General features: G+C 38.2%; 1 protein-coding gene across 1 annotated transcript in view; it reads left to right on the top strand.

The window, feature by feature from the left end:
* The window catches only part of LOC145674005 (uncharacterized), a 143,719-nt gene that overhangs the window by 102,200 nt on the left and 24,971 nt on the right, over nucleotides 1–16,548 (top strand). The window contains exon 5 of the mRNA XM_081743830.1: nucleotides 10,343–10,494. Coding sequence (XP_081599956.1) covers nucleotides 10,343–10,494 — 152 coding nt within the window. The remainder of the gene's footprint in view (nucleotides 1–10,342; nucleotides 10,495–16,548) is intronic.

Genomic DNA, 16,548 nt, shown 5'->3' with positions numbered 1-16,548 from the left:
CCATTTAAGATGTCTGTCGGAGACTATGCCTAAATATGTAACAGTGTTTTGTGGCTGGAGAGGAACGTAGTCGACATGGACAGAGAAGTTAGCCGGATTGCGATAGACGCGTGAGCGCTTGTTCGGAGGAAGAAATATGATTGTTTGTGTTTTGCCAGCGTTTAATTTCAATCTCCAGCGTCTGCACCAAGCGAGAAAGGTGTCAATTGCAATCTGCAGTGTTCGATTGATCTCTTGGACAGTGTTTGCGGTTGCGAGGAAGGCTGTGTCATCGGCAAACTGATATAAACTGATATTGCCAGGTAATGGAGGAAAATCGGCTACATATAAGAGATATAATAACGGAGATAATGATGAACCTTGAGGAACTCCAGAATGCAGGAAAATGGGGTGGGAGAGGTGGTTGTTGATAGATATATAACTAAGGCGGCAAGAGAGAAAGTGGATGATGAAACGGATGTAACATAGAGGAAGACGGAAAGAGAGGAGTTTATATATAAGGCCAAGATGCCATACCTTATCAAAAGCTTTTTCCAGATCGAATAAGACCAGACAGGAAGGTTTGGATTTATTGAACTGCAGTGTAATATGGGTTGTAAGGCGCATAAGCTGATCATTAATACTATAGGAAGGGCGAAAGCCTGCTTGCGAAAGAGGCAGTAAATTATGAGCGGATAGATGACGGTGCAGACGCGTAACAAGGATACGTTCTAGAATTTTGCTGAACACTAGCGTGAGCTGAATGGGCCGATACGAAGAGACAGCATGTGTAGGCTTGTTTGGTTTGGGAAACATGAGAGTGATCGAGGATTTCCAAGAAGTCGGAATGAAGCCTGTGCGTAAAATAAATGTATAGATAGCAGCCAGTAAATGAAGAAGAATATATGGAGCCTCTTTCACGTGTCGGTAAGAAATACGATCAGCGCCTGGAGCCGACTGACGTTTTCTGGCGACTGTGATGTGTATATTTTCAACCGTAATAGGAGCAGTAAGATCACTATTTGCAGGGAGATGGTGGCTGGAATTGGGTTGAAGATCTGGTGTTGAAAGATTGAGATTATCGGCTGGATGGCGGCGTAGAGACGGATCAGGTGAAAGAGGAGTGAAAATTCCTTGAAGGTAATCGGCAAAGGCGTTTGCTTTCGCAGTATCGTCAGCAAGGGGTTGGTCTCCGTCTAAGAGTGGGTAAGGTGTGCGAGATGAGCGGCCAGTGAGTTGGTGAAAACGCTTCCAGTATTTTGTGGGATGAGTGGTGGTGGAAAGTTCATTACAGGTAGTGATCCAGCGACGGCGTTTATAAGCAACTATGTAGTTATGGACAGTCCGTTGATACTGACGGTGGAGACGGAGAGACTCAAGATTGCCTGTGTGAGTGTAGTCTCTATAATGTGCCCGGGAACGTTTGATAAGCGTTAGATAATGAGGGGGAAGAGCTGGTTTGTAAGTATGAACGGTGCGAACCGGAATGTTTTGGACAGAGGCAGTATTGATGGCAGCAGTAATGGTATCGAGCGCAACATAAAGATCGTCTTCTGTAGTGGGTTCCTGGACAGTTTCTAGCTGATGTTCGAGTGTGGTGCGGTAACCATTCCAGTTGGCTTTATCAAACATTGAATAAGAGCGAGGAGGTTCAGAAGTAGTACTAGAAGCAGGACGTGGTGTTGTGATGGTAAGAAGTATCGGTACATGATCACTGCCAAGAGGATCTAGTACGTCAAGTCTACAACGAGTTTGGAGGTTAATAGAAGTAATAACAACATCCGGCGTCGTGTTACTACTAGCTCGAGTGGGTTTAGGTAACGGATGAAAGTGGCCTGAAGTACGAGTTAGAAGGTAGTGGTGAAAATCTTGCTGTTGATGGGGGGTGCGACTGTGAAAATTGAGGTTCGCTAGAATGATGTAAGTGCGATAATTGTCTGAGATATATTGAATAAACTGATATGGAAGAGGATGTCCAGGACGAATATAGATTGTCGCAACCGTGATGTTAAGCTGTCTAAAATACAAGGTAGTAACTAGATGTTCAGGTAATGGCTGAAGGGGAAGAGTAGCACGGCGGAAAGGAAGAGATGGCGAAAAACCGATAGCTACTCCACCACTAGCCCTTCTTGCTGGAGTCGTGTTATCGTGTCGCAGCATGGTATAATTTGAAAGGTGTACGTGCTTGCGGGCCGTAAGATGAGTCTCGTTTAGGAGGAAACATGAAATATGTTTTTCAAAGAGGAGTTGTTGAAATAAGATCTTATGTTGCGGTAACGATCTAATGTTCATAAAAAGAAAATTAAGATCCATATTAATTAAAAGCAGTATGATGTGTGAGAGAGGTTTAAACATCAGTTTGCAATGGATCAGAATGGAAGTAAACAGTTTGGCCAGAATAAGTAGCTGTGAAATTGATGTTGAGGATGGTTTTGGCAGCTTGTTGAACTTGACACAGAATATGGTTGCGCAATAAAGGATGAATATTTTGAAGGGTAACAGTTATAAACGATAAGAACTGTGTAATTGTGATTGGTTGACAGACATCGTGGGGAGCAGAAGCTGTTTGAGTGACCTGTGGTTTCAGTGGTACGGTTAATTCAGGCTTGAATGGATCCGCAGTAGGTTTAGCCTTGCATTTGTAGCTGTAAGTGGCATGTCCAGTTTCGTTACAGGTGGAACATTTAGGAGTGTCTTTAAGATTAGTACAATTGCGGGTGCTATGAGGGCCAGTGCAGAAACCACATTTAAGTTGATTAGGACAGGAAGCAGTCGGATGGTCATTATATACCTGGCACTTTTCACAGCGCACAGGAAGAGGTGCAGGAGACCGAGATGGCTCGACACGATGACGTTTGCGATAGATGAAGGCCCCGTTTGAAAGAAGAGAATCAATGGTGGCGTGTGAGTTGGTTAGTACACGAACCATGTATGTGTTTCCTTGAGCGTTTTTAATACGAAGACATTTGATGATAGAATGACCATCAAGTTGGAGTTCCTGTGTGATTTCTTCGTCTGTGAAGGAGGGGTCAACACCTCGGATGACGACAGACAGAGCAGGTTGTTTGCGTGGTGGCGGCGGTTGTTTGGCTGATGGAGTGTTGAGCTTAGAAACAGATGCATTCTTCCCAAAGATTTCATATGAATAAGTATTACGAAGTGTTGAAGCGAATTTATCGTCTGGAGTTTTAATGATGATGCCTTTCTGTGTATAGATGATTTGAGCGATGCTTGTCCGTGGGATGTATTTGGTGATACGATGATACAGTTTCTTCAGATCGAGGTATTGAGGATCGTAGTTGGTGAGCAGAAATGAATGAACAGTAGGTTTGACAGATGTAATAGCAAAAGTTTCAGCGTCCATGCGATGAGATGAGTTTGAGTCGGTGGATGATTCACTGAGGGTGTGATGGCGCTTTGCTTGAGGTGACTGAGGCTGACTATGATGAACTTCGCTACGTGAGGTGCGTTTAGAGCTCTCCCTTCGTTTGTCGGCAGATGCTGACGGAGCGGAGGGGCCCAAAAAAAGATTTGTAGAAGCTTGAGGTCCAGTAGCCATGATATGATATATGATATATGGTGATTAGCACAAAAAGCACAAAACAGCTAACAAGGTATGGTAAGCAGGTAGAAGCCACCCATTCGGATAGTGGCTTAGGTGAGGAAATGCCCCAGTCTAAACGTGTCGCAACGAGCTATCCTTGGCTGAGATAAGTCTGATAGCTGTTGCTCAGCGAATATCTGACGAGCAAGTCCCAGGATCGTGGACAGGTTTACAAAAAGCAGCCGTTCTGACGTTTGGTACGTCACAGCTGTTATAGTCGATATTGATATTGCTATCGCTATCGAACTGAAAGATCGGCAGAAAAAACACTCGCAAATAATGCATAATAATTGGTACTTTTAATACCTTCGAGATGTTAATGTTGCAATGGCCTCCTAGACCTGAGAGTGCGTCCAAAGCTTCATGCACCTTTCGGCAAATGCTATGTTTTAACTTGTAACTAATCTAATTAGAAATGCTGTCCATCAGTAACGATTCTTGTTGTCAGCCATGGTACTCCTCCACACCTACTCGCGAGACATCTTGCGTTCAACATTTCCCTCCTTCATTCCTTGGGTTGTAGCTCCTGCACGATGCTTTCGTTATGGTATTTTCTTATGCCTGATGAGTATGTGTAATTGCATTTTTGGGTGCGTTTTTCTCACTGCCATTTGTATTAGTGTTGCACTTTCCAATACGGACATTAAAAGTACCAATTAGTATGCATTATTTGCGCGTGTTTTTTCTGATTATTGCACCATTCAACGCGCAATCGGCATAATTAATTTCGTTCGAACCTGTGTTGCATATTCTTTCACACAGGACATTCTGGTAATACGTCGGGAAACAGTTCCGGACAGAAGGTGACTATTTCACACCGCCAGGTGGTGTCAGTGGCTATAGCTCTGTAACGATGCATTTCCGGACATATGTTCATATGAACGTTTTTACTTGTCTACCCGTAAGGAATCTGCCCCTGCACTTTTGCCGTGTCTTTTTGAAATACCCTGTATAAAGGAGCCTTTAACTTAGTAATCTACAATTTATCAGACCTTTCTCAAATTTTACCATCGGTTGCCGCAGGAAAGTACTACGACCTCTACAATGAAATCACTTCGATAGCAGAAAAAAAAAAAACACAAGTATTCTACAAAAGCTATTTCTTCAGATGTAGTCTGTGGAAATCTTCAAAACTTGGAGCACTGTATACCTCTATGTATATACCAAATCAACGAATGAAATAGAATTTGTAGTAGTCAATTGTAGAGATGTTTTAAAAAATAAAAGTATATATTTTAACATTATTTTAACCTGTATATTATGTAGTCTAAAAATGACTGAGCCCATGCGCATGATATGGTGTTAGAGTCCCTAATCTTACAGAATATGAGTCTCAGCAAGTCAAGCCTAACGTCATTTAACCTTTTACAATTGTATGTATTTAACGCGTAAAAAGTGATGGAAGTATTATAAGTAGACGTAAGGTATTACGCCGTGAAAACAAGGGAAGTTTTCGCCTAAACTGAGATTTATTTTACAATTTTCTCTCAATAAAACCGCAAAATCTATTAAGAAGTTTGAGCTTTCTGTGGGTAATATTCGTTATCAAAAGCAAGAGCGTAAATTTAGTTCAGTCACTTCGGTCTTCCAAATTTTGATGCCGAACATGCTTTTCGCAGTGGCTTCAGAGCAAAGTGCATTGTATTCTCGAAAACTAGAACATGAGCGGCATGAAAGCAGTCACGAAATCGATAATTACCTGAACATCTATTGCTAAACAGTATTAAACCCTTTGAAGAAAGCTCGCTACAGAAACAAGAGTGACGTTTGGCTGTCACGTGATTGGACTGAACAAAAAATATTTGAATAAACTTATATATCCGAATCTATACTAAAACGTAACTAATTAGAACTATTTCTGTGGAAGTTACTTCGGAGTGTAGTAAAGTGGATAACCTACGTCAGTAAAGTGCGATAAAAGTCGTGGTCGAAACTAGGAGAAACTCTACAATCTGTGGCAAAACCTACACTGACTCAGCAAAGTTATGTTATGTGTTTGGTGGGATTGGAAGAGAATGGGTTCAGCACGAGCTGCTGCTGCTTGCCAAAACTTTAGACTAGGAACTGTATTGCCAACAATTACCGCGAATGAAATTAATAATTTAAATAAACGGTGGAAGAGAAGAAACAGAAAATGTGTCGTATACCACGCTTACAACGCCAGACCGCGTACATTTTTAACGATCCGTCAGAAATCGCAAAATCTTGAATGAGAACTTTTAGTGCAACCACAGTATACCCCGGATTTGACACCGTCGCACTGTACTTTTTTGTTATCTGCTGAATTTCTTGAATTGCTAAGTTATCTCATCTCTATGCCTGTGAAAACTATATATATATATATATATATATATATATATATATATATATATATATATATATATATATATATATATATATATATATATTAGAAAGCGCAGAAGTTCTATGGCTAAGGAAGTATGGCATTGCTGGAGGTTTATAATAATATTTCTAAATCAGAATAATTCTTTTTTTTTACTTTGAATCCCAAAGGCTCTAAATTTCCGGCAACGTGATATATTGAATATGCACAGTAAAGAATGATTGTGTTAATTCAACTCAATTTTAACACAGGGCAGTAGTTCCACTGTGACTACCATTATGTGGTGTTAATTCAATACAGACCCCGCGTTTAACACATGTGTGTTACGTTTTTAACACACAACCGGTGTTGACAAGTGTTAAATTCAGATCTGAGTTAGTATTTTATGCGTTGATTCGACACCATGCTAGGGTCAGTAGTGTGATGAAAAGTGTTGAGTGTTACTTTGTGGCAGTGTTGCACCAACAATAAGAAAGTAACACAGTTTATAGTTTGCTAATGATTTTGTCTTAATATTACACCATACTTCAACATCCTTTCCTTATTTTTTCAACACATCTGTGTCATAATTAATGGTGAAAGTCATATAAGTAACACAGTTTCTGTGTTACTTCAATATCCCTTTGTTAAAATTCAAGGCCAGGCCACCAGATTAACACCATTTTCGGTACTAATTCGACTCCATTTCTGTGTTACTTCAACACCTATTTCGGTGTTGAAATAACGCCGTGTGCAGTGTTGATGTATCCAGGGGTGTCTCTGACGGGGGACGAGGGGGACGTGTCCCCCAATCTTTTGAAGTACAAAATATTCAATATTTTATTTCCTTTTTGGTAAACAATATTTTATTCTAATTTACTTTCTTTACCAACGGTAGAATAAGAAATAAATAATAATAAATATATTTTTTTGGAATATAATAATCATTCTGTGAAACGATTGTAACAGAATTCTTGATATACATACATAAGAGGGTCCGTGAAGGGAAGCTAAAAGGTAAAAAAATGGACTCGAAGATATAAATAGGTTGGGCTTGGTAGTACCATTTAAACATCGATGTATTTTTCGATGGTGTGAAGCACAAGCTTGACGAACACCTTGTTCATGAATAATAGGTATATCCTTATATACAATTGCTTCCTAATCGTGCTCCTACTTTTTTCCGCCATTTTTGAAACTCAGTCCTCGGAGTTGACTGGTGAGCCCTAGTGTATTGTATAAGTGACACAGTAATACGGTGGTTTTTCGCTGTGAAATATTTCTTCAGAAACATTATATAAAACAATTGAGAACACATCGCGCGGTTTGCATGTTGAACGTTTGTGAATACCTGGGTTTGTTTGAGTGTTTCGTTCTACAGTGTTTGTCTGTATCTTCAATACATAAGCCTCATAATAATTATATGTCCAACATACTAGGTGATGACGTAGAAAACAACACCGAAAACTCCACACATGTGTTAATTCAACACGCAGGGTGTGTGTCATTTCAACTACCGGCATTTGACACACAACTCCAAATGGAGAGTTGTTCTAACCGCATGTTTGTGTTACATTGAAACACAATATCGTTAACACATAGGCATGTCGGTGAAATAACGCAACGAGTTTTACAGTGTACAGTATTAGAAGTACAAGTATCAAGAAATATACGAAAAACTATAACTTTACATAACAGATAACGAAGAAAAATACGATATCGACTAAATACTGTATTCGGAGCTATTTGTGCAAGTTGGAGGTAGGAGGAGTAAGTATTCAACAAAAATGTTATTTTTGTAGTTATATAATGTAAAATTCGAACCCTTGTAGAAGTTAAACAAAACGCGGCATTATGTATATTTTTTGTTAAAATATAAGGTTTAGATAAAAAATAATGTTATATTAGAAAGCGCTGAAGTACTATGGCTAAGGAAGTATTGCATTGCTGGAAAGTGATACAAAGCCACCGAACAAAACTGTGGTTTCATAATAATATTTCTAAATCACAATAATTGCATTTTTTTTTTTACTTTGAACCCCAAAGGCTCTAAATTTCCGGCAACAAGATATATTGAATATGCACAGTAAAAAATGATTGTGTTAATTCAACTCAATTTTAACACAGGGCAGTAGTTCCACTGTGACTACCATTATGCGGTGTTAATTCAATACAGACCCCGCGTTTAACACATGCGTGTTACGTTTTTTACATACAACCGGTGTTCACAAGTGTTTAATTCAGATCTGAGTTAGTATTTTATGCGTTGATTCGACACCATGCTAGGGTCAGTAGTGTGATGAAAAGTGTTGAGTGTTACTATGTGGCAGTGTTGCACCAACAAGAAGAAAGTAACACGGTTTATAGTTTGCTAATGATCTTGTCTTAACCCTTGTGCGGGCAACCGGGGCCTACCAGGCCCAGTAGCTTCATATTTTTCTTCGAGTCTCTTAATAACCATAAATATTTCGCTGCCATAAAATTCTGAATTCTTCTATCTTTAGTCGAAGTTAAAGTTATGAACATATCGAGTTGGTAAGGCTAATAGGCTTGGTAAGGCCCCAGTTGCACTCTACGTTACAAAAATAGCTGGCCCGGATAAAGGTTAATATTACACCATACTTTAACATTCTTTCCTTATTTTTTCAACATATCAGTGTCATAATTTATAGTCAAAATCATATAAGTAACACAGTTTTTGTGTTACTTCAATAACCCTTTGTTAAAATTCAAGGACAGGTCACCAGATTAACACCATTTTCTTTATTAATTCGACTCAATTTCTGTGTTACTACAACACCTATTTCGGTGTTAAAATAACTCCGTGTGCAGTGTTGATGTATCCAGGGGTGTCTCTGACGGGGGAGAGGGGGACTTGACCCCCAATCTTTTGAAGTACAAAATATTCAATATTTTATTTCCTTTTGGGTGAACAATATTTTATTCTAATTTAATTTATTTACTAACGGTAGAAAAAGAAATAAATAATAACTATTATATTTATTTGGAATATAATAATCATGCTGTGAAACGATTGTAACAGAATTCTTGATATACATACCTAAGAGGGTCCGTGAAGGGAAGCTAAAAGGTAAAAAAATGGAATCGAAGATAATAAATAGGTTGGGCTAGGTAGTACCATTTAAATAACTTTCTTTGAGGACCCACCAAATTTTATATGCCAGAAACGCCAGTGGATGTAACCCTTTTTCTGTGTTGGAAAATCTTGTGGTGTGCATGCTTACGCTTACGGTGGTTCGTCGTTCTTGAATACTGTCTAGTTAATATAACAACCAATTCATTGCGTATGGAAATAACAAAACGAACGAAGTTAACGAAAAGAACTGCAACAGATCAATTCGTGAACATTGTCAATTTCGCCAAGTGTTTCAGAATGCACCATTTCTTGAAATGGTCTGTTAAAATGTTAACATCGCTTGGAAGGAAACAAATTCTACTTTAAAATAAGAACAGTAAAGTACAGAACACTTACCTTTATTTAGAAGATATTCATAAACTTTTTTTGCGGTCTTCGCCGTCATTTATAATGATGTATTTTTCGATGGTGTGAAGTACAAGCTTGACGAAAACTTTGTTCATGAATAATGGGTATATCCATATATACGATTGCTTCCTAACCGTGTTCCTACTTTTTTCCGCCATTTTTGAAACTCAGTCCCCGGAATTGACTGGTGAGCCCTAGTGTATTGTATAAGTGACACAGTAATACGGTGGTTTCTCGCTGTGAAATATTTTTTTCAGAAACATTATGTAAAACAATTGAGAACACATCGCGCGGTTTGCATGTTGAACGTTTGTGAATACCTGGGTTTGTTTGAGTGTTTCGTTCTACAGTGTTTGTCTGTATCTTCAATACATAAGCCTCATAATAATTATATGTCCAACATACTAGGTGATGACGTAGAAAACAACACCGAAAACTCCACACATGTGTTAATTCAACACGCAGGGTGTGTGTCATTTCAACTACCGGCATTTGACACACAACTCCAAATGGAGAGTTGTTCTAACCGCATGTTTGTGTTACATTGAAACACAATATCGTTAACACATAGGCATGTCGGTGAAATAACGCAACGAGTTTTACAGTGTACAGTATTAGAAGTACAAGTATCAAGAAATATACGAAAAACTATAACTTTACATAACAGATAACGAAGAAAAATACGATATCGACTAAATACTGTATTCGGAGCTATTTGTGCAAGTTGGAGGTAGGAGGAGTAAGTATTCAACAAAAATGTTATTTTTGTAGTTATATAATGTAAAATTCGAACCCTTGTAGAAGTTAAACAAAACCCGGCATTATGTATATTTTTGTTTGTTAAAATATAAGGTTTAGATAAAAAAATAATGGTATAGTTCAATAAGTACTGTAAAATCATATGCATCTTGTGTAATTCATTTCTACACAGGTCATCGTGAACTGCGTCAGAAGCGTGGAAGATATTGATAAACTGCCGTTACCCATCATGATCAAAAGAGAGTTGAATGGAAGAGCAGAGAAAGTGGATAATGCAGAACAAATGCGTGAAAGCATGCAAAGAATGATCTCCATGTTCGACCCGTGCGTATAATTTGCTTGTTTTTTCTTGTGTAATATATTTAATTATTGTTAGTGAAATTAAACTATACAATTGTACACAAATGTAAGGGAAACTCAAATATTGATCTCCATGATTATACCTTGTACAATATGAAATCAGACCTGCGAAGACGATATGGAAGGGCAAAGGAACATGGCTATATGAATGAGGTCTTCAACGACCATCTTCAAAATGGCAATATTGGATTTATTGTAAAAATGTTACATGGGAACCATTAAAATTGGTTGAGTGCACTCAGAGAAATTAATCAGTGAAATTATATTTACTTTCTTTAATAACGTAATTATAGTCAATAGCAGAGAAAGACACAAAATATATAGTTCTTTAGTTATGTGTACAGATAAATCAAAATAATGCTACTTTGAATTTGTTACAGCACCGGTTACACGAAAATTAGACATATTTTATCGTTTACGTTTAAACGATGATCCAAATCCAATGTGAGAATTTTCAAGATGTCCACTGAGGTTTTAATGAGTCCCAACTTATTTCCGCTGTTTCTACTAAAGCCACAGGATTTGATTTCCCATATTAATTACCGTTTCCAGTTTATTAAGTGTCTCCACAGTGCCAAAAAACATTGAATTTATGAACAAAGAAACAATATTACATTTATTATGAAGAGTTCAACAACACTTTTCCTAATGTATTTCTAGCAGTACAAGCTAAAGTAGAGTAGTATTACATCCAATGAACTACATTTAAAAACGTTAACCAAGTTTTCCAGTTTTTAATATAGTGTTGAAATCTCATATATTTTGTCATTTTTCTTTCCTTTCATACACCATACACACATATTTTAATTTCTTATTTTCTATACCACTAAATCCTTTTTGGATTTTAACACACCCTTTAGCATTTTATGTCACAGTTCACAATTGTAGCGAAACTAATAAGTAATTTTTCCCCTCAATATAAACAATTAATTTATTTAGGTCGTAGACATTTCTCCCCCTTGTGAAGCATTAACTTTCAGCTACTTTCGTCGTGATAAATATTTAGACTTCATATCAATAGTGATAATGTTTCACAAGATAGTCTATGGATTATGACGCATATGGTTTGATAACCATACAATTTGTATATTTTTCTCATGTGAACGATTTTCTTACCATTACTTCATAAACGTTTTGAGAAAAGATTATGTTAATCAGCCAAAGTTTTACACTGAGAAAAATTCGTTAACCAAGCAGCGGCATACTGTACAAATATACTGTATCCTTATGTTTACTACAGAAATCAGTATCGTTATCCATACGTTATCCATATCCTACATATGTATTGCCCTTAGATGTTACATCACGCCGTTGCAGGATGTCTGACATCTAACAGTCTTCCGGATACTGAATGCGTATACATATGCTACATACGTAAGCTATATGTTACATACGTCTATCTGTATGTGAGATCCTGACCGTCTATATATAGTTGTATTCTTTCGTATAGAAAGTACACTTATTCTGATCACTTATACAGAAAGTACGTATAAAATATACTTTTTCAGTTGTACGTTTACTACACATTAAGTCCAAAAACTACAGGATTTGCACATGTAACATACGTTTTTACGTACGCCACATGCGACTTTTTTCTTTCTTCAGTGTAACTCATTGATATAATAATTCATCTAAGAGATTTCTTGTACAATGAAAAAAAAACTTTTAATAGCTGGAATCACTCTAATAAATGCTGGTTTGCAAATATTACTTATTTACAAAGGAAAACTGTATCATTTCTATGAGTACAGAAGCTTCCCCAAAGTTATTGACTTGAGATAATTAATCTAAGTCCAAGTAGGAGGGTTAGTGCGGGTTTCCTTTTCGAAATAACATTCGTAGCACCCTATACACCATTTTCAGTGGTGCATTAGATTCTCAAAGGAATCTTGCAAATTGTTTTCTGATAGTCGGTAGAATATTGTGGGTGTGACAGCTTATATTTCATAGTCCGTAAAAAAAATACTTCTGTGTAAGTCTTCCTTAAGTGAGAGAAAAGCACAAAAATTGGATGATGCAAGGTCTGAGCTGTATAAAGAATGGTATAGAGACTGCCCACCAATTTTCTCTAAGACTACCTTCCAAATCTCATGTAGCCTAGAGTTATGCTACAGGAAACGCCGTTCTTCAGGATTCAGTTTTTGATTATTTTAATGTAATAAAACATACTTCCTTCAAATGGACCTGCAACACATTGCTATAATAATTTCCATCTGCGGCTGCATCAAATGAAACCAATGATGTAGTAGTATTATTCTGCGGACATATATGAAGAAATCAACTTTAACTTATTTGAGGAAACAGAAACTCGAAATGTTTCGGAAGCTGGTGAGACTGTGTGTTTTCATACGTTTAACAGCTGCTTTGATTTGGGATCATATCATTTGATTTAAAACTCGTCAGTAATGTTTATTTTCTTCAAGAATTGAGGATGCTGTTTCACTCGTTGAAGAAACGCCTCGCAGCATTGAACGTGATGGAGCTTTGTTCTTCATTCATCGAACGTGACAACAACATTGCACTAACACGGGACATTTTCTGGTGTTTCTTAAAGTTTCGTGGCATCTTGCAACAACAACATTCATGCTACACCGCATGAAATCAGTAAGTGTGTATCTTCTTTCAACAACGTCTCGGTTTTCACCATTTCGACATCATTCACTGATGTTGGTGGACGCCTGCTTCTTACATTATCCTGTACATTACGTTTACTTTATTTAAAATGCTTTCACTACCGGAATATGGACAATCTGTTCATTGATTCTTAAACGTACGTTTGTTTGATTCTCAAACGTTTTATATTCACTTTTGCACACCACAAAATTCAATAGCGATCCTATGTCTGGTAATTAACGACATATCACTTTTGTACTCCATTATAATAAACAGCGCTGTTCGACTTTTACTGCGACTAAACAAACAATTGCACATTGGTTTTATTTACATTAACATAACACGGCACAGACTAATCCTACGTGCAAATTGCACACACTCGCTTACAATTAACCGAAAAGGTGTTGCTAGTCCATGAATTATTGGAAGACTCCTTGTAATTGTATTATAGCAGCAATTTACATATCATTTCGTGGAGGTATGTGCCGCTTTTTAGGATGGTGTTCATATACGATTATAACGCATTACTATTACTTAGCACAAAATCCAATATTGATGAACTACAGTTAATTTTCCTATAGGGAACGTCACTGGTACATAATTTCTTTATAGATAAATCAATTTCAAGTGGTCCAATGTGAGTTACATGACAATTCTTAAAAAAATTAAAATAAAACTTATTTCTGACTTGCAGTTACCTTATCATGTCGTTATTTCAAAGCACATATTATTTTAATTTTAGTGACTTTAGTTTTCGAGTGGTATTTGTTTTCGAAGATGCGCCATTGATGTAGTAGTAAGGGGTTACCAAATCTAAAGTATCTCAGCCCCTAGTTGATCTATCGATATGGAACAAAAACCGAAATGGTCAGCGAATTGTTCGCTACAAGACTATGTGTTAGCCATTATCGTCCATGAAGTGTAGCACGATGCAAAGTAGCGAAAAAGTTCAGAGTTGAGCAGACGATTTTTGCAAGAAGGGAAATGGTGGAGAAGATGAGATTTTTGAGGTGAAGAGCTCTTATACAGAAGTGCTCATTCACCAAGTTTCAACCCTCAGACATGTCCCCCTTTTTGATAAGAATTATTAAAAATTCAGAAAAGTGACAAAGTGCGTACTGCTAGGAAGATCACATATATGGTGGGGACCTGACAAAGGATATACAATTCCTCCCTACAAGTATGTATAATATTGTTATATACCAAAAATTATGAGTTTCAGATTTGACTGTATGTACTTTTATTATTAATACAAAATTACACTTCCAAAAAGCATAATCAGGACGAACAACCGAGAGTTTACTGTGTAGACATCATAAATCAATGGGTAGTGGATGAATAACTCACAGAGGGGTTAAGGCAAACACACAAAAAAACAATTTTATCATGTTAAGAAGCAAACAGAACAAATGTACTTGAAGACACAGTCAGCATGCTGCGTGTTCCAACATGAAGAATCTTTTTTCAGATATGCACCAGATGAGAATTCACCACTAGTGCTTCAGTCAGATACATACAGTGCAAGGAGACGGTTATGCTCGTGGAGATCTGTGTATCATTTCCAGAGCCCCGCACGGGCCGGGCGCGCCCGGTTCGGCCCGACCCGGCCTGACCCGTTTCAAGTAATATTAAACTGGACCGGGCCCTAACCGGGCCGGCCCGGCTTGGCCAGGATACTCTGGAAAACGGTTCGGAAACTAATGTTGTCAGCCTATTTGTTTTTTTAATGTCCTCCACTACCTCTATTTTTGCCGTGTTTGTACGGTCTTACTGTCAGCCTATGTTAATCGTAATGTGTCTTGGAAACTGACTCTTTATTCAAGACTGCGACATACTGGTAATACTATTACTATTACTACTTCTACTACTACTATTACTACTACGACCTCTGCTAATACTACTACAAGTGCTACGACTTCGCGTCAGAGTTGACATGTCTGGTGGTACCGAATTTACCTTCTAAGTACAGAATAAAATGGAGAAATGCTAGTTATTATGGCCGGTCTGCGTAGAATGTGAACCGATGCTTGATCTACGAGGGAGAACAGTGGCTCAGGAGAAAAAACACATCTGGTGCTAGAGGTTGTCGGATCAATCCCTGCTCATGCTATGTGAGCTTTGTGGTGGACAAACATCGTGTGCGTGGTAGTTTCTGGGGTGGTCCCGCTTCCTCCCACTGTTTTCTTTCCACCAATTCATCCCATCATCATCCATACAGCCTGAGCAGTAGTTACCTAAAGAACGTATAATAAAATCAAGTACTTGACCTAGTAAGTAGAATTTGGTACGCTACCATTGGACCACGGAGGCCAAAACCATGAACTGGCGTGCTCATAAGATCAGTGCAATTTATAGTAATATTCAATTAGCAAGGCAAATATCGAATGGTGTTACATGTTCGTGTATTGATTATAGTATGATGCTACAAATATAACAAAATATAATGATCAAATAAATCACCAAATCGCCAGGGTCGATTAGGTGTTCCTGGAACGGTGGCTCAGTGGTTGAGCGTTCACCTCTGATGTATGGGGGTCCCTGGTTTGATCCGAGCAGTCGCCAAGTGAACTTTGTGGTGGACAAACACCGTGTGGGGGATTCACGGCGTTCTCCTGTCTCCTTCCACTTTATTTATTCCACTATTTCATTTATTTCTCATCATCATCGTCTCCTTTAGGCTAGTTGGCATAACTTGGAACCACCTACCAAGAAGAATAAACTAATGGATTGGGAAGATAGACATTTAGTCTCTGGTGAATTTGATGATGAAGTAGACATCTGCCTCTACATGTCATCATGTGTAAGAGAACTAGATATACTGCAGTGATGGAAGCAACAGGAACAAACATTACGAAAATTGTGTAAACTAGGAATGCAATGTATATACCCGATTGCAATGAAATGAGCTGAGCGAGCTTAAACTACGTAATCAGGAAGCGTTTTTCGGTGATTATTCCTCGATGGTACATCGGATTTCTGATTTCGACCTATGTTGTCACTCAGCACGACATACTCTATCAGCGTGCCATGTTTGGTTGAGATCGGCCAAACGGTCTAGGAGGAAGAATTTTTCGGTGATTATTCCTCGAAGGTACATCGGATTTTTGATTTCGACCTATGTTGTCACTCAGCACGACATACTCTATCAGCGTGCTGAGTTTGGTTGAGATCGGCCAAACGGTCTAGGAGGAAGCGTTTTTTGGTGATTATTCCTCGAAGGTACATCGGATTTCTGATTTCGACCTATGTTGTCACTCAGCACGACATACTCTATCAGCGTGCTAAGTTTGGTTGAGATCGGCCAAACGGTCTAGGAGGAGTTCGCGGACAACCAAACGGCTAACCCGAGTATAAGAGCTTCGCTTCGCTCAGCTCAATTAGCGCGTCAGTATCTCGTCATCCCTG

This window comes from Thermobia domestica, chromosome 17, assembly GCF_964235325.1.
Source record: "Thermobia domestica chromosome 17, izTheDome1.hap1.1, whole genome shotgun sequence".
In the NCBI taxonomy this organism is placed as follows: domain Eukaryota; kingdom Metazoa; phylum Arthropoda; class Insecta; order Zygentoma; family Lepismatidae; genus Thermobia; species Thermobia domestica.
The sequence above is the reverse complement of the archived record's forward strand: the minus strand, read 5'-3'. Positions and strand labels throughout refer to the sequence as shown.